The sequence below is a fragment of the Castor canadensis genome, chromosome 12 (assembly GCF_047511655.1).
Source record: "Castor canadensis chromosome 12, mCasCan1.hap1v2, whole genome shotgun sequence".
Taxonomy (NCBI): domain Eukaryota; kingdom Metazoa; phylum Chordata; class Mammalia; order Rodentia; family Castoridae; genus Castor; species Castor canadensis.
The window spans coordinates 110,241,854-110,261,502 of NC_133397.1; the positions used below are offsets into that span (position 1 = coordinate 110,241,854).

Sequence of the window (19,649 nt, forward strand, 5' to 3'; positions counted from 1 at the left end):
TGAATGGGCTCAAGAATTCCAATTTACAAAGAGATTCTGGGTTAGTAATGGATCTCCTGAAACGCGATCAGGGATCAAAACTGCAACACCAAATGAGACAATACAGGAAGGGGTGACAAAAGCCAGTTCATGAGTCTGTGGACATCGTGTTTATAAGATCACGTGCTTGAGGATCTGAGGCCCGCCCCCCAACCATCTAGAATGTATATCCAGTGCCCAGGACCCTGAGTCCATAATCAAATACCCCTGGCCCAACTCCTCCCCAGCCTGGCAAATCAGATGGCCTGGTCTTCATACAAGTCCCCAGACGCTCTCTCAGGTTCCCACCGCCCCAAACCAGTTCCCTCCACGCCCTCGGACCAGGCCCCTTCGTGGGTCCCCCGTTGGGCCACTCTACTCACAGGCTGGTGGCGTCGGGGGGCAGCGGTCCCGACAGCGCCCTCCAGCTGGGCGCGGGCAGCTTTCTGCGACTGCAGTCCAGCACAGGGATGCGGCACGAGCAGGGCGCGGGGCAGAGGCCCGCCCGGACTGCGGGCAGCAGGAGGACCGCGTGGGCGAGGAAGAGGAGCCGGGAAAGGGGTCCCGACCCACACCCCAGAAGCTGCTCCTCCCGCGCGCCTAGGGGCACAGGCGCCATTTTCCCCTCAGAGGGACCGGACCCAGAAGAGCCAGCAGCTCGGAAAGGCGGATCGGCAGAGACGTCTCGAGGCTGCGCGACCACCCGAAGCCCCGGCTGTCACCGGTACCCTCTAAAATAAGGTGCGAGACGGATGCGGCGCCACAGTGGGGGCGGCGGCTAAGGATCTACGCTGAGGACTTAGAGGCACCGTGCGTCAGCCCCGCCCCGCGACGCAACGTCCTCACGCTCACAAGCCAACCAATCGGTGGCGAGGAACGAGGTTGCGTCGGGGGGCGGAGTCAGGGCCAGAGGCCGTCCTGTGCCTTTAGGAGGAGGATGCTAAGGTGTCCTGCGTCTTGGGGGCCCCGCTGCAGTTTTGCCGCCGTGCTTCCGCTGGGGGGCGCAGTGGCTCCTTCAGAGGGAAAGGTGGGGAAGCTCTGAGTCCAAAATCCTCACCATGATTGATGTCTGCAGGAGTAGTGGGAAGGGATATTTATCTTCTCTGGGCTCCAAGAGTGGGGAATGGCAGAAGGACTGCCTTCCAAGCCGCAGTCGCAAAGGGGCGCAGGTGCTTCCACCCTTAGCCTTGGCCATGGTCGACCTCCAGAGCCAAGCCAGGCCTCCTCTGCCCTCTGCTGCCCGTCTGCAGCGCGTGCTGTTCTGCAAGTGGACAGCAAGTCGCTCTCTCTAGCAAAGCGTATTGCCACTGTGGAGGAACTGTAATTCCTGATGGCAGAGATGCTGTTTATTCATCTGTGCATCTATGGTAGCTTGGAGTTCAGCAAATGCTGGATTCTGAGACCCTGAATGTCTCTAAGGAAATTATTCTTTCCTTCTTTTCAGAAAGTGAAGACGCTCACCTTAAGGTACTTTAAGCTCACTCAACCATGTGTCATATCTAAAGTTATAAATAAGGCTTTGCGAATGATTGTAATGGTTCACTTATATGTTGTGCATTTGTACTTTTCAAAGAGCGTTTGCAAACTGGGCATGGTGCTGTAACCTTGTAATTGCATCAGGGGGAGTTGACAAAAGAGTTGGAAGCCAGCCTGGGCAACTTAGCAAGATCCTGTCAAAAGGGTGAAAAAATCAAATTATCCGTTCCCTTGTTTTTTGGCAGTACTGAAGTTTGAACTCAGGACTTCATGCTTGCTAGCCCCATTACCTTGTTTAGTCCCTCAATAATTGTGAAATTGGCAAGGCAGTTATGCTGATGAGGAAACAAACTCAGAGTGATTAAACCACCAAGGCACAGGCAGGATTGGCAATAATTTGGGTTTTCTGACTTGTAACTAAAAAACGTGAGCAGGTCAAAAAGAAAGATAATGCAGAGACCTTAGGGTTGTACTAGAAAGACTGAAATCAGTCTTCAGTCTTTCCAATGGAAGATGTGGGGTCATAATTATGCTTTTAAAAAATCCTTTTCTGCAAGGCATGGTGGCAAGATGCACTTGTAATCTCAGCACTAGGGAGGCAGAGACAGGAGGATGAGCCTGGGCTACACAGAGACGCCCTGCTTCAAAAATAAAAAAAAAGAAAAATAATATTTTTCCATGTTTTAATAGAATGAAGACATATCCAGTGCTCCAGTTCAAATAAAAATTTTACTTATTTGTATTGTAGTGCTGGAGATCAATAAGATCTGGTGCCTCCCACATGCTAAGCAAGAGCTGTACCACTGAGTTACATCCCCCATCCTGAAATCTTATTTTGCAACTTGCTATCACCCTCCCTCCCCTGGCTGTTTAGTGGACCAAATAACGTCCCTTAAAAACTGGGAATAGACAGGAGCACCCCCCACCCAATTACAGACCCAGAGATTCCCTATGAAACTGCGCCAAATGGGCTCATTAGAAATTTATGTGCTCTAGGGCTGGGGATGTAGCTCAGAGCAGAACACTTGCCTAGCATGCATGAGACTGTGGGTTTGATCCCCAGCACCACAAGAAAGGAGGGAGGGAGGGAAGGAGGGAGGGAGGGGGAAGGGAGGGAGATTATCTTACACTCTACAAGATAAGATTAGCTAAATATTTCCTGTTAAATGTTTTCATTATGAAAAATAATAAACATAGCAATAAAGAATCAGAGTAATCCCCATATATCTAACTAGATTTAGCAAATACATGTTTTTAAATGGAATTTAGTGAGTTATTTCTCATTAACAGTGGAATTAGTGGATTTTATATTCATTGTCCTAGACTTGTCTAATTCTTGGTTGCCACAGTACCTGAGTATCTGAGCAGAGACTGTAGAGTTCAGTAGAATCCATAAGCAAAGAATACCCAAGCTCTAGACTCCAAAATCAAAAAACAAACCCTAAAAGTACTCATTTTGGGGCTAGGAATATGGCTTAAACGATAGAGTGAATGCCTAGCCAGTGCAAAGCCCAGACTTCAATATAAACCCCATCCCCTTACAATTTACTTATTTATTTTGGCAGTACTGGGATTTGAACTCAGGGCCTCATGCTTGTTAGCCAGGTGCTCTACCACTTGAGCCACTCCACCATAGTGTCTCACACTAGTTGCTTAGGCTGGCTTTGAACTGCAATCCTCCTGATCTATGCCTCCTGAGTAGCTGGGATTACAGATGTGACCACTGGCACTGGCCCCCATAGAGTTTAGCTGCTCTGAATCTCATCTTAGGACTTTGGTGTTTGTAAAGTCATAACAGCCTAGCCATTCTCTTGTGCTAGAAATCTCAGGATCACCCACTTTTTGCTCTGTTACATCCAATTAGTCACTACACTTTGTTGACTCCCCCTCAGAAGTGATTAGCTCTTTCCCTAGCCCTTCACCTCCATTGCTACTTTTTGTTTTGTTTTGTGTTTTGAGAGAGGGTCACATTATATAGTCCAGGTTGGCCTTGAACTCATCATCCTCCTGCCTCCACGCCCAAGAGCTAGGATTATAGGCGTACATCACCATGCCCAGTTCCACTGCTACTTTGTTCAGCCCTTATCTCTCATGGGTGCCGTCGTGATAACCTTGAATCCATCTCCTCCTCTAGTCTCTCCCCTCTCTCACTGGACGAACTTTCCAAAGCATCATCCAGTTACTAACTTCTCTCTACATAAGAGTATTTGATGTTGCCAGTGGTTTTTATTTCATTACTTGTGCTTTTATAATGAACATGGACTATTTACTTAATAAAGTAAGTTAAAGACTCCCTATTGCTTATAACATGACACAGGCTCTCACACAGCTGCACAGTTGGGTCTTGCTCTAACTACCTCCCACCCTTCCCAGGTCTCCTCACCACTTTCTCCATTTTTCCATGGGGCTGTGAATATCAACATTTACTTCCACACGCTGCTTCCCCTGTCAGCTTCCCTTCCTCCCCTGCTCTGCCTGGACATTTCCTACTCCTTCTAGCTTCTTCTTCTGTAAAGACCTCTGACAATTCTAGGCATTTCCTTTCCACCTCAATTCTATGACAACAGTCATGGCACGCGTGCACACCACACACATGCACACACACATGCACATGACTTCCATGTCATCCCTTTGTGTTGAAATGATTTTTTTCTTGGTATCCTCACTGGTCCTTTACTGAGTATGCATAAATCAGTTTAAAATGCCTTTTGTAGTGGGGCACTGGTGGCTCACGCCTATAATCCTCGCTACTTGGGAAGCTGAGATCTGGAGGATCCAGGTTCAAGGCCAGGTCAGGCAAATAGTTCACAAGACCCCATCTCCAAAATAACCAGAGGAAAGTGGACTGGGGGTGTGGCTCAAGCAATACAGTGCTTGCTTTGCAAGTGCAAAACCCTGAGTTCAAACCCAGGTCCTAACCAAAACAATAATAATAGTAATAATAATAATAATGCCTTTTTTTCCTTCCATCTTTTCCTTCATCTCCTTCTCCCACTAAAGCAAAGAAGGAATAATCACTATAATAGTCACTACTGTTTATTATCATTGAGGTAAAATCCAAAGCCAGTAACAAATAGATGAGTTGGACTTCATCCAAATCTACAACTTTGGGGCCTGGGGTTGTGGCTTGTCTGACATGTGGGAGGCCCTGGGTTTCATTCCAAGTACCTCAAAAAATAACTTTGTGTTATTTTTTGTATTACTACTTTGTGTAATAACTCTTGTGTTAATACACAAGAACACTATTAAGCTTGGAGTGCAGCTCAGTGGTACAGTGCTTGCCTACCATACACAAGGTCCTGGGTTCAAGCGCCAGCACTAAAGAAAAAAAAATAAACCCAGAACACAGAGTAAAACAGCAGCCCATGAAATGGAAGGAAATACCTGCAAATTAAGTGTCAGATAAAGGATTAATATTCAGAATACATAAAGTGCTTATACTACCCCAAAACAACAAAACAAACCCAATTTTTAAAAATGGGCAAGGATGTAGACATTTTCCACAGATACCCAAATGGCCAAGCAGCCTATGAGAAGATGGAAACACAAATCAAAACAATTACATACCAACAATTAAAATGCCTACTATCAAAACCCAGAAAATAACAAGTGCTGTGAGGATGTGGAGAAACTACAATTTTCTTTTTGGCAGTACTAGGATTTGAACCCAGGGCCTCAAACTTACTGGGCAGGTGAGCCATTCCTTGACCACATTTTTTTAAAATAATAAAGCCAGAAATCTAAAATGCATATTTGAGTCTTTCCTTTCCCTTTATTGTCCATCTGCTCCCTCTGGCTACCACACATCCTCTCCATCAGCAAGTCCAAAATATATCTGAGTCCTGACTACTTCTTTCCATTCTCTCTCACCTGAACCATTTCAATAGCCACCCGCTGACCTCCTTTTCCAAGCTTGTTCCCATGACAACCATCCACATACCAAACACTAAGAACAACCTCTGTAATAAGTAAATAAGACTTCCAGCAATTATCATTATCAGAGTAAAAGGAAAAAATAATGTCATGATTTCAGTATATAAAAATACTCCACTGGGCTGGTGGAGGGGCTCAAGAGGTAGAGTGCCTGCCTTGCAAGCTTGAGGCCCTGAGTTCAAACCCTAGTGCTGACAAAAAACAACAAAAAAACCATATATGAAGCCAGGAGTGGTGGTGCATGCTTGTCATCCCCAGTTGCCTGGGAGGCAGAGATCCAGAGGACTGTGATTTCAGGCCAGCCCAGGCAATAAAGTTCATGAGACCTCATATCAATGGAAAAAGCTGGGCGGGGTGGTGTGTGTCTGCCATCCCAAGTACTGTGGGAAGCAGAAAATAGGAGACTTACTGTCCAGGCCAGCCGACAAAGAGCAAGAACCCACTTCCAAAATAATAAGAGCAGAAAAGGGCTGGAGGTGTGGGTCAAGGGGTAGAGCTCCTGCGTAGCAAGCAAAAAGCCCTGAGTTCAAATCCCAGTTCCACACACACACACACACAAAATTAACCATGGGAAATGGTTATCTACAGAAAAAATCCAACGCTATCTTCAGGTAATCTATTGGAATTAATTTTTAAAAGTTCAAAAGGAAATGACAACAATGTAAACATACTAAATCATTTTTAGTTTAATAAATCAGCAATTATAAAATATAGTTTTTATGATGGTATATTCAATAGCGATAAAAACGAAAAGATACATAAGATAAAAGATGCCTAGAATAACAGATAAATAATGGACAGAAAATTCAGAATGAGAAAGCGCTATGCTTCTGAGATGGCCACCCTTCATTCCAATTCCTTTCAATGGCATCCTAATAAATGTTTGCTTTTCCTAAATAAATAGTTAAAAAAGACTCATGTACACACCTATAATCCCAGCACTGCAGATACTGAGGCAGGAGAATTGAGAGTTCTAGTTCACCTTGGGTTACATAGTAAGAACCTGTCTAAAAACAAAAATATACCTAGATCAAAACAAGATATGTAAGAGAAAAATAATATATGGAGAACATTGTAAATTATCAAAATATAAAAGATGTAAATAGAGATACACTGTGCTTTTAGACTGAAAGAATCACTGTTATAAAGATGTGAAATTCTCTCACATTGACTTATCCATTGACTTCAATCCCCCAAAAAAAATCCCAAATGTATGTGGCATTACTTGGTGAAAATAACAGCTCTGGGGGTTAAAAGTGCAGAACCCGCTGAACCAGCTATCAAGACATATTTCAAAAGCTACTGTAATTTAAAAGTGTAGTATTGGCTCAGGGAAAGTTAGCTAGACCTTAGGTACACATCAGAGACTTGATTAGACTGCTGATTTATGACACAGGTAGAACTTCACAGTGGTGATGAAAGATTAGTCTCACTAAATGAGCTGATCTCATTGGATAGTCATGTAAGAAAAAAGGAAAAGAAACTGAATCTGTCCTCACACCATATACAAAGATCAATCAACACCAAAAAGTGATTTATAAAACCATGAGCTTTTGAATCATGAAACTTTTGGAAGAGAATATTGGAGTGTATTTTTTTCACTTTGGAGTAAAAAAGAGGATGTCTTAAGATGCAAAAAAGTTATTAACCACAAAAGAATAATAAATTTGACTACAATAAAATAAACTTCCACTAGGCATGGTGGCCCATGACTGTAATCCCAGTACCTGAGAGGCAGAGGCAAGAGGACTGTGAGTTTGAGGCCAGCCTGGACTAAATTGTGAGACTTTGTCTCAAAACAAAAAAAACAAACAAAAAAAAAAAAAAGATTCACAGAAGACACCGTAAGGAGATATTTGTGGGTTGGGGATGTAGCTCAGTGGCAAAGCATGTGAGGCCATGGTTTAAATCCCAAGCACTAAAGAGAGATAGAAAGAGAGAGAGAGTAAGATTGAGATTTGCAATGTATGTAATCAAGAAAGTATCACAACTTGCAAAGAATCCTTATACGTCAGTGAGATAAAATTAAATAACATGCACTTAGGAAAAAAATAACCAAGGCTAGGGTTGCAGCTTGAGTGGTAGAGCACCTGCCTTGTAAGCTCAGCCCTGAGTTCAAATCCAGTACAAGAAAAAAGTATATGAAAACATGATCAAGCTCAACATTAGAGAAAATCAAGGGTTATAATTTACAGTAAAAAAATGTAAATTTCTATTTTCCACTTTTTCTATATTTGACAATAGATTAAAATGAGAATTTAGTTATGATAAGTTGAAAACACACAGTCAATATAATTCCAATCCAAGTTTCCATTCTTCTGTAACAAGCATGTTCAGTTGGGCACATTTCTGTGGCACATCCCTGTTTTGTGAGAAAACTAAGCATCTCTGTTCTCTCTCTTTCTCTCTCTCTCTCTCTTTTTTTTTTTTTTTTTTGGTGGTACTGGGGTTTGAAATAGAGCCTCACACTTGCTAGACAGGCAGTCTACCACTTGATCCACTCCACTGATCCTGTTTTATGTTGGGTATTTTCAAGAAAGTGTCTCTATCCTCTATCCTCCTGACCTTTGCCTCCTAAGTAGCTAGGATTACAGGTGTGAGCTACTGGCAACAGTTTAGTATCTATGTTCAGGGGCTGGTGGAGTGGCTCAAATGGTAGAGTGCTGCTTAGCAACCATGAGGTCCTAAGTTCAAATCCCAGTACCACCCCAAAATAAATAGATAAATGTCTCTGTTCTCTAAACCACTATATATATATATATATATTTTTTTTTTATGGAGGTCCAGGCCACCCCAGGCATAATTTTTAAAATGCCTAAAACAAAAAGGGCTTGAGGCACAGCTCAAGTGGTAGAGTGCCTATGCACCAGGGCCTGAGTTCAAATCCTAAAAAATGATTGATGAATTTCCTTTAACATTCTTAAAACCATTAAAAAATTTCCTGTGTCCCAGATCCCTTCATCTGTCTGTCCATCTGTCTATCCTATCAATTTTGATTTGAGAGCTGATATGAATACTAAAAAACAAATCCTTTTGTTGCTTATTCCATATAAAATAAATGTTACTAGAAAGTCACTGCAGCTATCTGACTCTTGTTTCCAGCTACAGAAGACACAGGATGCAGTGAAAATGAAAGTAAAGATTATTAGGAAAAGAATACAATTTCAGTAGACTGAAAACCACCTCTAGGGTGACTTAAACCACTATATTTTGGAGTCCCTCTATTACAACACCTCAATCTCTACTAGCCACCATGACTCAAAGAGCACCAACTTGATAGGAAACTGCTGATAAAAATATGACTACAGTAAAATGAAAACTATCTGTATGAGAAAACACCATAGAATGGAAATATATGCTATAATCAAAGACATTTATATTTTCAATACAACCCCAAAATTAAAAGCTAATAGAGAGAAGATAACAGAACAATAGAGGAAGGAAATACACATGAACTCTCAGGAGAAACCTGAATGCTATAGCTTGGGGCTGGATGCTCCCCCAATGGTCCATTTAGTAAAGGTTTGGTCACTATTGGGAGGGGATGGAGCATGGTGGGAGGTCCTCAGGTCATTGGGGTATACCCCTAATGAGGACCTCAGGCCGTTCCTTTTTTTTCTTTCAGTTCCCAGTCATGAGGTGAGCAATTCTGCCCCCACCATTATGTGCCAACAGAGGTCCAGAGAAGTGGAGCCAACCAACCATGGAGAGAAACCACTAAAAGTATGAGGCAAAATAAACCATCTTTCTTTATACAAAGTTGATAAGCTCAGGTATCATAGTGATGCAAAGCTGACACTCTTTAGTATTTTGTGTGTTTGATAAAAATCTGACTATATCAAAATGAAAAATAGCAGTACCACAAAACAAGCCAGATGTGGTGGCTCACATCTTTAATCTCAGCTCTAAGGAGGATGAGGTATGGAGTGAGCTTTTTTCTCGCTCCTTTGTTATTACTGAACCTAACTGGGGATAACTGGGGGCAACTGGAGATTCAGAAAGGGCACAGGATAGACAGGCAAACAGAAAGTGGGATCAGGTGTGTTGGGCACTCAGGTGGAGACACACAACCCTCATTGCTTCTTTTCTGTATTAATTTCTTCACTTACTTTGCTTCTTTTCTCTATCTTTATTCTTTAAGGCCTTACTCCTTTACAATTCTTTAAAACCTTGCTTCTAAAGTCTTTCCTTAAAACCTTACTTTTAAAGTTTTCTGTTCTTTAAAGTCTCTTTCCTTAGACTCACTCTGCCCCATGTTTTCTCTTAGCTGATCTTTAGCACAGTCTCTCTTAAAGACTTGCACTGTCTCTCTTTAGCTTTCTTAATGCCTTGGTGCTCAGACTTGCAAACAACAACAGCCACGCCTAAAAATTGCATATGCATAACTCTCAGTCCTTAGACTTGCACTGTCCCATGTTCTCTTTAGCTTAGCTTTTCTAAAGCCTGTGTATAAAGTTCTCAGTGCAGACATTCTATCAACCCCTCTTTAGCAATTCCTCTTTAGCAATTCTTTTCTCCTCCAGAAGCCTCCCATACCAAAAAGCCAAAAGCCCAAAAGCAAAAGCCTCAAGAAAAGGCCCCCAAAGCAAAATCCTCAAAGCAAAAGCCCCAAAGCAAAAGTCCTCCTTCAGTGAGTCTTTTAGACCCACTAGTAAACAGGGTGGAGCAGTGGTTCTCAGGGAGGGGTGTGACATTGTATCAGGAGAAACCTGTGTTCCTGCTTCTCTGAAAGTAAACAACTTAGGAGACGCATCTGTTCTACATTTCCCTCTTCCATTGCCAGGGCTGTGCCAATCTTGGCCTACAGATAAACATTTAGGAAAAGCTGTTGAGCTGCATCTCACCTTGCTTATGTCCAGTTCTTATAGCCTTCTCATAATCCACTCTCCACAGAGGTAGGAGTATCATGAGTTCAAAACCCTTCCTCTAAAAACAAACAGGTGGCAGAGTGGCTCAAGTGGTAGAGCACCTGCCTAGCAAGCCTGAGGCCCTGAATTCAAACACTAGTACCAACAAAACAAACAAACAAAACCCCCAAAACATTCAGGGCCTTGTGAATGCTAGGCAAGGACTGAGCTATATCCCCAACCCCTCACTAACACTCTGAATGACCAAGTAAACACAAAAACTTGTTCAACTTTGGGTAGCTCAAGTGTAGAGAGCATGACTTGCAAGCATGCAGGCCTGAGTTCAAACCCCAATACTGCCAAAAAAAAAAAAAATAGAAGAAGAAGAATGGCTTATGCCTATAATGCTGTCTACTTAGGAGGCAAAAATCAGAAGGATCAGGGTTCAAGGTCAGCCCTGGGCAAATAGTTTGAGACCCTATCTTAAACGTATTCAACACAATAAAAGGCTGGCAGGAAAAAAAAAGGCTGTCAGAGTGGCTCAGGTGGTAGAAAGTCTGTCTAGCAAGCGTGAGGCCCTGAGTCAAACCCCACTACCACCAAAAAAAAAAAAAAAAAAAAAAAAACCATGTTCAACTTTACAAGCAAGTAGAGAAATGCAAATTAAAACAACAGTAAAAGACCACTCCCATGCCACAATGGACAAAAATATGAAAATTATTAAACGTAGGCACTTTGGAGAATAACTTGGAAAGATCTAGGAAAGTTGCAATGCACATTACCAATGAATCAGCAATTCCATTCCTGGATATATGCCCTAGAGAAACTCTTACACATTGGTGGAAAGTGACAGACATGTGAGTGCTAATTGTAGTGTGAAATCATATTTGAAAAACAGAAGCAGCCAGGTGTGGTACACACACCTGTAATCCCAGCACTTTGAAGGCTGAGGCAGGAGGATGGTGGGCTCCAGGCCAGGCTGGGACATACAGTGAATTCTAGGCCAGTGTGGGCTACTTTAGTGAGACCCTGTTTCATAAAAGAAGGAAAGAGGAAAGCTAACTAGAGTCAAAGGAGAAAGGAAGGAAGGGAATGAGGGCGGGAGGAAGGAAGCAAGGAAAATTAGAACCAACCTAGTGTCTACTAACAAGACAATAGGTAGATGTAATAGCACCAAAGATAAATCTGAAAACTTAATTGTGAATGGAAAAAAACAAACTGCCCAAAATAAGTACAGTGTGTCCAAAGCACACAAAGTTCAAAGTAAGCAAAAAGGACTCGGTAGTAGATAAGTGGTAAAAATGTGCAGAGAAATTACAAACACCAAGTTCAAACATGTTGTGGCCTCTGTGGAGAGAGGGAAGAGGGGAGATGAAAAGATGAGGACATGAGAGAAGGAAGGAGAGAGAGAGAGAGAGAGAACAGCTTTGGATTGTCTTGGTGGAGACATATGGGTCTTCAGTGGGGGGGAGCAGACTCCCATGAAAGATATCTATTATGTTCTTATGAGCTTGTGAACAGTCTACTTATAATTCACGTTTACTTTGGTCTCCTTTCTCTTCTACAGTGTAACTTCTTCAAGTTATCCTTAAACACAGAACAATGTCTCCTAAATTGCATCAAGAATCAGAATCCTCCAGAGGGCCTGTCATCACAGGTCACTGAGAAGGTCCTCGGTAAGTCTAGAGTAGGACTAGAGAAATCTGGATTTCTAAGTTCCTAGGTGATCTTAAGGGGCTGCTCCATGCATCACACTCTGAAAACCACACTTTGTGCCAGGTGTGGTGGTACACATCTCAAACACCTGCATTCCAGAGGCTGAAGCAGGAAGATTCAAAGTTCAAGGCCAGCCCAGAAGAAAGAGGACAATGATAAGGAGGAGGAGCAGGAGGAGGAAGAAGAGGAGGAAGAGGAAGAAGAGGAGGAGGAAACCACACTTTGAGTTCTACAGTGAAGTCTCTTATACAACCCTCTGTGTCTTTGTGGTTGTGGGGAATTTAGAGACAAAGCAATGAAAAAAAACCTGGCCTCTTCTGGCACATTCTCATTGGGCTGAGGCAAACACAGAAGCTCATAATTCCAGGTGGTAAATAGGAGTGTTGACAGAGAGCAGACAGGAGCCAGTGTGTCAGCAGAATGAGTGTGATACACCCCTCTTTCACCCAGACAAACACAATGTCACTGGTTGAGAAAATAACTGGGTTGACTTGTCATTGGACCATGTCCCCCACCCCACCTCACTCTAATCCTCAGCATAAACCCCACTTTCATTCTTCTAAGGTATGGGGAGGAAGGGGTTGAGAATGCTGAGCTCTCCCCACCAAGCAAGCCTGTCCCTGTCTTTGAGCTTCTGTGCTACCCAGCACCAAGTCCCACTTCTTGCTTTCAGCTAGCTGTGCTGCTCCGCAGAGGTACTCTCCTCTCCAGGTTGGGAGGGAGGGACTGAGCTCTTACTCTGGTCGAGGCTTTCATTATGGTTTAACAGGTTCTTGGGAATGTCAGCAGTTGGTTCTTCTCAGCAATTGTGCAGTTCTGGACCTTCCAGATCAGGAGTGTACCCACAAAACCTTTAGCTCACTGCAAGCCCAGGGAACTTGCATGCGTGCCTGCCTGCCTGCCTGTGCGCGCGCACGCACATGCGTGTGTGTGTGTGTGTGTGTGTGTGTGTGTGTGTGTGTGTGTGTGTCTGCATACCCCTGGGGCCTGGGGAGTCAAAAGCCAGAGCATGGTCAAAGGCCTGCAGCCTAAGGCTGGTCATTATCTCCAGACCAGATCCTTCTTGTCCCTGAGTGGCACCCTGATGTTCTGCCAAATGGACAGACTCTCACTCTGTCTAATAAAGATCTCCTTGATGATGACCCAAGATACCTAGGCCCCAGGAGTTCTATCTGCTGTCAGCCCTGGTTCCTTAATGGAAATGAGTTTGTCCTCCCCACCCCCTTTATATATACATATACATATACATAGATATCTATCTATCTATATATATGTATTTTTTTTTTGGCAGTACTGGAGTTTGAATTCAGGGCCTCAAGTCTGCCAGGCAGGTGCTCTACCACTTGAACCACTCCTCCAGCCATACCTGTGCCCTTTTCTACATACATTTTCCTCTGCTTGTCATACCCTTTCCCCATTTTCCATGCACCAAATCTGACCAATGCTTCAAGGAGGAGCTCAAATGCCATTTTCCCTTTTTCTCCAGGCAGGACTGGAGACCTTCCTTGGTCCTTTTAAGGTTCTTTGTCCATTCTTCATTACAGTGCTCATCACACAGTAGGATCAATGTGTTTCTGTACCAACCAGACTGTGAGCATGAGCACCTTAAGAGCAGGGCCTCCATCATTTTAATTTTAGTTCACTAGAGAGATAATACATAGTGATGGCTAAAGTGAACTGATTCTGGAAGAGCCCAATTTAAAAATCTCAGATCTAGGCTTGCGGATGAAGCTCAGTGGTAGAGAACCTGCCTAACATACACCAGGCTTTGGGCATCCCCAACAATGCCAAAAAAAAAAAACCCCAAAAAACAAAAAACCCCACCAATCCCAGCTCCCTCTACCACTTATCAGCTCTGTAACCTAAGGTAAAATATTTGACTTCTTTGCCTCAGTTTCCTTATCTGTAAAATAACACCCATAGCAGAAGGGGGAGGGGGAACAATCACAGCATAGATAACGGATAGGATTAAACAAAGACATTCTATCCAAAGTCCTCTAGCAGAGAGCCTTGCTCGAGCTTTGATGGTGACTACAGTGACAAGGACCCCAAGGCCCTGAGTACCCACTTGCATGCTTTAGTGACAACGACCAGGTTTCTTAATCTAATGACATCCACTTAAATCCCAGAGGTAGAAAGCAACCCTCTGATTACTGCTGAATCTCAAAGACTTTGGCCCCAAGGAAAGGGGACAATAAGGGAAGCTTTGAAGGAGTTTACAGCTCAGTCTCTGCAGCTCTCAGTAATTCGGCCAGCTCTGAACATCCCTCCGAATGACTGCCTTTTCTGTTCTACAGATAACCCATTTGAAAAATGTTTCCAAATCCGTAAAGTTTTAACCTCACAGCAGACTCATTGGTGTGTCTATGTGAAAAATTTATTTTAAAAATAAATGTTCTAAAAACATTTTATTTTAATGTTTTTCATTTTTAAAAAATTGAAGCAGAGTGTTATGACACATAGCTGTAATCCCAGCATTTAGGAGACTGAAGCAGGTGGATCTCCACTTCCAGGCCAGCCTGGGCTACAGAACAAGACCTTGTCTCAAAAATTCAAAAAAAAAACAGTGTACAATCTGGTGAAGTCTGTCTTCTGTAACCCACCCTTCACTCCACCCACCGACCCTGTGGACAACCACTGACCTGTTTTCTGTCAGTCTGGATTAGTTTATGTATGCTAGAATTTTATATGAGTGAAATAGCACAGCATCTTCTTTTATTCTCGCTTCTTTCACACAATATGATTATTCTAAGATAAATCCATGTCATCATTGGATTGATAATTTCTTTTGTGTTCCTTTTTATTCCCCCAGTATGATATACTTGTTTGTCTATCCATTCACTGCTGACCATGTCTTTTCAGGTTTTGTCTATTTGACATCACTGTAAAGGTTCATGCCCAAGTCTCTGTGTGCAATAGGTCTGTTAAAAACAGCAGCAACAGCTGGGAGGGACTGAGGAGGGGACATTGGTACAGTGATGGAGGCAGTGTGTTAGCTGTTTCTTTTTCTGTGTGTCTATGGCTAACATGTGAATGAAATCTTTTGTGTGTGTTTGTTTGAGACAGGGACTCTCTAGGTAGCTCAGGCAGACTTCAAACTCATGAACTTCCTGTCTCTACCTCCCAAGTAGATTACAGGTGTGTGCTACCACATCCTGCTGAAATCTTAAACATCCAGTGGGGGTGTAGCTTAGTGGTAGAACACTTGCCTGTCATATGCAAGGGCCTTGGTTCGATTCCCAGCACTGCAAGAAAACAAAACAAACAAGCAAAAAACATGATAAATTTTAAGCATAATTATCCAAATATTTACAAATAGGAATAGAGTGGACTGCAAACTCAGATTTCATCAGTCCAAGTTTTAACATAGGCCCAACTCAAACATCACCACCTGTGAGAGAAGTCCAGAGCAACTCACCATCCTTCTCCTTGAACACCTTGAGACACTGCCGAGAAACTCCTGAAGGCAGGCACTTTGGTTACTGTACCCTGCCTCCTGGCGTCTCACAACCTGGACACTCATACCCACCAGTATTTTTTTTTCTAAGCAGTTCTTTCCATTTTAGATAGTTGTGATGCTCATAGTCTTTCTTCACGTGGAACCAAGCATTGATTGACTTTTTTGCCCTCCTTATGCCCTCATTATCCATATTTTACACATGAAACTTTTTAAATATTTGAAAATAGCTACAGCTCTTGTATTTCTCCAATATAAGATCCAATGTCTTAGACTGGCAGAGTGGCTCAAATGTAGAGTGCCTGGCCTAGCAAGTTCAAATCCCCAGTACTATAAGAAAAAAAAAAAGATCCAAGGTCTTTCACAATTTGTACTAAGGTACAATTTAATTTCTGATCTTATTGACCAGGTCTTGTTTCTTCTGAAAGGCCACATGCATAGTGAATAAGCTTATGGGTGAAAGTCATCTAGATTTGTGTTTAAACTTGGATTATAGCTGTATGACATAGAGAGGTGAATAATTTTATCATGCCTACTTTCTTCATTTGTGACATGAAGATGGAAGTAGCTACCATACCCATATGTTGCAAGAATGTAAATAAATAAATAAATAAAGCCCTTGCCCAGTGTATTACCATTGAATATTCCCCAGTTTTTAAAGGCTCTGTAAAGTATGGCATATCCAACTGCAGACACAGTTCCAGATGTGGCCCACATAGTGAAGGGTTTTGGGGGGGTTTTGTTTTTTAGTTTTAGTTTTGTTTTCTACTGAGGATTGAACCCAACATGTTGCACATGCTAGGCAAGTGGTCTACCACTGAGCTACACCACCAGACCTTTATTTTATTTTCTTATTTGTTTGTCTCTAGAAATTCCATGAAAACTCATTAAGAACATGCCTCAGGGTTTTTCATAGGAATTCCATTGCTGTTTTCCACCACAGGCTGGTATTTGTTTAAAAAAATCAGTTTCTAGACAACTGCAGGACACAATAATATTCTTTGTTTGAGGTAATTATTCCAAAATAATAACATCATTTAAAATTTTAACTCTATTATAATTCTTTAAAAATTATTCTCAAATTTGTCATCTGTAAATTTAGTAAAAATTCTTTCTCTAATTTTGGCTACTCAGGAGGCCAAAGAAAGGATCTCTGTTTGAAACCAGCCTGGGCAAAATAGTTCACTGGAGCCTATCTTGAAAAAAAAAAAAAAAGAATCACAAAAAAGGGCTGGCAGAGTGGCTCAAGCTATAGAACCCAAGTTCAAGCCCCACTACTGCAAACAAACAAAAAAACCTTTCTCTAGTCTTTGATAAAACAGAAACTAGGATGAGATCAAAGAGCCTGAATCAGTTCATGTTGTCACAAATTGTTTAACCCTTAGAATCCAGCAAACCTCATTAGAAACTGTCACACTTTTCATTTCCATGACAATACGAAAGGACTCCGTGGATGTCTTGCTGAAAGCAAGAGGTAGTATACTATTGCATTGCCCTAATTTACACATCTAGTAGCTTTATCAAAAATAAGCAGATAATTTGACATGAAGTATTCCTGGAAAACTTACACTTGTTTTAAGTATCAGAATCTTTCTTAGACACATATCCATAAAACAACGACTTAAACAGTATTTTGGAAATCCCCTCTCCCCACTCCAAGTTCAGCAACAAACTTCCTGGTGTGAGTTTTTGGAAACCACGTTTTCTTCATTTATGAAATTTATGATAATGTTGATATTGTCAATTTCTGATACACTTTTATTTTTTGCCACAATTTTTTTTTTTTTTTGTGGTACTGGGGCTTGAACGCAGGGCCTACACCTTGAGCCACTCCACCAGCCCTTTTTTTGAAGGGTTTTTCAAAACACGGTCTTGCCAAATTATTTGCCCTGGTTGGCTTCGAACCTCTATCCTCCTGATCTTTGCCTCCTGAGTAGTTAAGATTACAGGCATGAGGCTCTGGCACCTGGCTTTCAAGCATTTTTTAAGATTTATTGCTGTTGTTTTTTTTTTAGTGGGACTGAAGTTTGAACTCAGGGCTTCTGCTTGCAAAGCAGGCACTCTTCTACTTGAGCAACACTTCTAGTCCATATTGCTCTAGTTATTTTGGTGTTGGGGTCTTGAGAACCATTTTCCTGGGGCTGGCCTCAAACTGCAATCCTCAGTCTTCCAAGTAGCTACCATTACAGGCATGAGTCACCAAGGCCCAGCTTAAAGTTTTTACGTTTTAAATTTAAAATGTATGTATAATCTCAGCTTCTGCTGATCCAATTTTCAGGTGCCTCTTCCTTTGGCCTTCCCAGAAACTCTGTTCTCCTCATTCTATTATGCAAAACTATGGAGCCTCTACCCTGACTTGGCCCAGGCCTTCCTTGCAGAGTCAGCCCTGTGGCTGTGCACTGTGTGCATGTGTGCATTTCCTTCTCAGGGCCACTTGGAGATCTCTTTCCCTTTCCTCTTCCCCAAAAGTCTTTTGATGGAGCAGGGACCAAGACAGATTTGTCTCCTTGCCACCTTGCATTCATCACCTTCCTTAGAAGGAAGAAGCAGCAGCAATTAATTATTGTTATAAATAACAACTTTTTTTTTTTGCATTACTGGGGTTCGAACTCAGGATCTACACCCTGAGCCACTCTGCCAGCCCTTTTTTGTGATGGGTTTTTCGAGATAGGGTCTCTTGAACTAATTGCCCCAATTGGCTTTGAACTGAGATCCTCCTGATAGCTAGGATTGTAAGAGTGAGTCACCAGCACCCAGTTAAATAACATCTTTAATTCTGTGACTTATAAATAAACCTTTTCAATTTATTTTATACACATTTATAACATTTAACAATACATTTTATTTTTCTTAATATTATAGTTGATTGGTGTGTGGCCCAGGTGTGGATATGTTAATGACTGATGTCTATGAAAAATGAGACTTTGAATGCTGATCTGTAGTTCCTGCTTCTGAGAAGGAAGTCAGGAAGGATGGAGTTAGCTCATCTACCCACAAATATAGCACTGAAACTACCTGGGAGAGGAAGAAAATTAAATAGAACTCAGCAGTGCTGCCTTCTCAGCCTAGTTAAAGCCAGAGCAACCATCATCTCCCAGCTTTCTCCCAAGGACCCGGCCAATTGGGCAGAAGGCAAGTGTGAGGCCCTGAGTTTGAGTTCTAGTGCCCTCCCCCCAAAAAAAAGATTTCCAGGCCAGCCTGGGCTACATGATGAGAATCTGTCTCAACAAGCAAACAAACAAACAAACAAAAAAACCCCAAAACCAGTAAGGACTGAATAACTGTAAGGTATATAACAAAAATGCCACTATCATTGCCAACAAAAATTATAGTGATCTTAGTTAGTACCTAATATCATCCGATGATAAAATGATGTAAAATTTTCGTTATCACAAAAAAAGGAAACAAAATTGTCCTTCCAATGCCATAACCATAGGCAGTATGTCATATGTTTTGATTCTGATATAAATAAATGACCAACATATATTTGGGGGTCCTGTAGACAAAACTATCCAAATGTGGTCATGTAAAGATCCATATAGGGCTGGTGGAGTGGCTCAAGTGGTAGAGTGCCTTCCTGGCAAGCATGAGGTCCTGAGTTCAAACCCCAGGACTGCCAAAAAAAAAGATTCAGATACTTGGTTTCATTTGTATCTGAAGATGTTTGTTTTGGTTGAAGGGCTTGGCCTCATCTAGACAGACTCACCCTGTCCATGAGGGTGTCTGGGGCAGAAGGGAGAGTGTTTCACCACTTAGGAACATTTTGAAGAATTTGGCTGTTGTTCTTATCTCCTCCTCACCTCTACTCTCATCTCTGCCCCCACTGTCCACCTCCCACACAGCCACCTATCTCACCCCAGGCCCTTTATGACACGTTAAGGAATTTTCCAGACCTGACATAAAAGGTGGCTCCCCAGCAGGAGCAGGGTGGATAATGGAGGGCTGAATCACCAGGCGGTCAGCTCCAATCTGAGCTGGCAGGGGCAAAGGAAAGAAGCAGAAGGAAATGGGTCACTGCCCAAAGCTGGCAGGAGTAAGTGCTGTGCCTAAGCTTCTATTCTGGCAAAAATCTTTGCTGTCAACCACCAGTGACCTGCATGACCCAGTCATTCCCAACAGCAATAAAGTGAGACAATAAAGTTAGAAAGAAGAGCTGACTCCACAGCTGTGGGGCAAGAGTTCCCTGGCAAGAGAAGAAAGAC

At 42.4% G+C, this 19,649-nt stretch overlaps 1 protein-coding gene and 1 long non-coding RNA gene across 7 annotated transcripts in view; one reads left to right on the forward strand and one right to left on the reverse strand.

The window, feature by feature from the left end:
• Lrig2 (leucine rich repeats and immunoglobulin like domains 2) overlaps nt 1–851 on the reverse strand; it is a 74,748-nt gene extending 73,897 nt beyond the window's left edge. For all 4 annotated transcript variants that reach the window (XM_074050724.1, XM_020180892.2, XM_074050723.1 and 1 more), the window contains exon 1: nt 402–851. In XM_074050724.1, the coding sequence (XP_073906825.1) occupies nt 402–637 (236 nt within the window). In that variant the 5' untranslated portion in view covers nt 638–851. The remainder of the gene's footprint in view (nt 1–401) is intronic.
• Nucleotides 622–14,345, forward strand: LOC141414925 (uncharacterized). 3 transcript variants are annotated; one of them, XR_012439914.1, is made up of 3 exons: nt 622–759; nt 9,053–9,150; nt 11,842–14,345. It is a non-coding gene; the product is annotated as an uncharacterized lncRNA (long non-coding RNA). The 3 variants fall into 3 exon arrangements; XR_012439912.1 differs by lacking the exon at nt 622–759 and adding an exon at nt 921–1,045; XR_012439913.1 differs by lacking the exon at nt 622–759 and adding an exon at nt 1,327–1,485.
• The last annotated feature ends 5,304 nt before the right edge of the window (nt 14,346–19,649 follow it).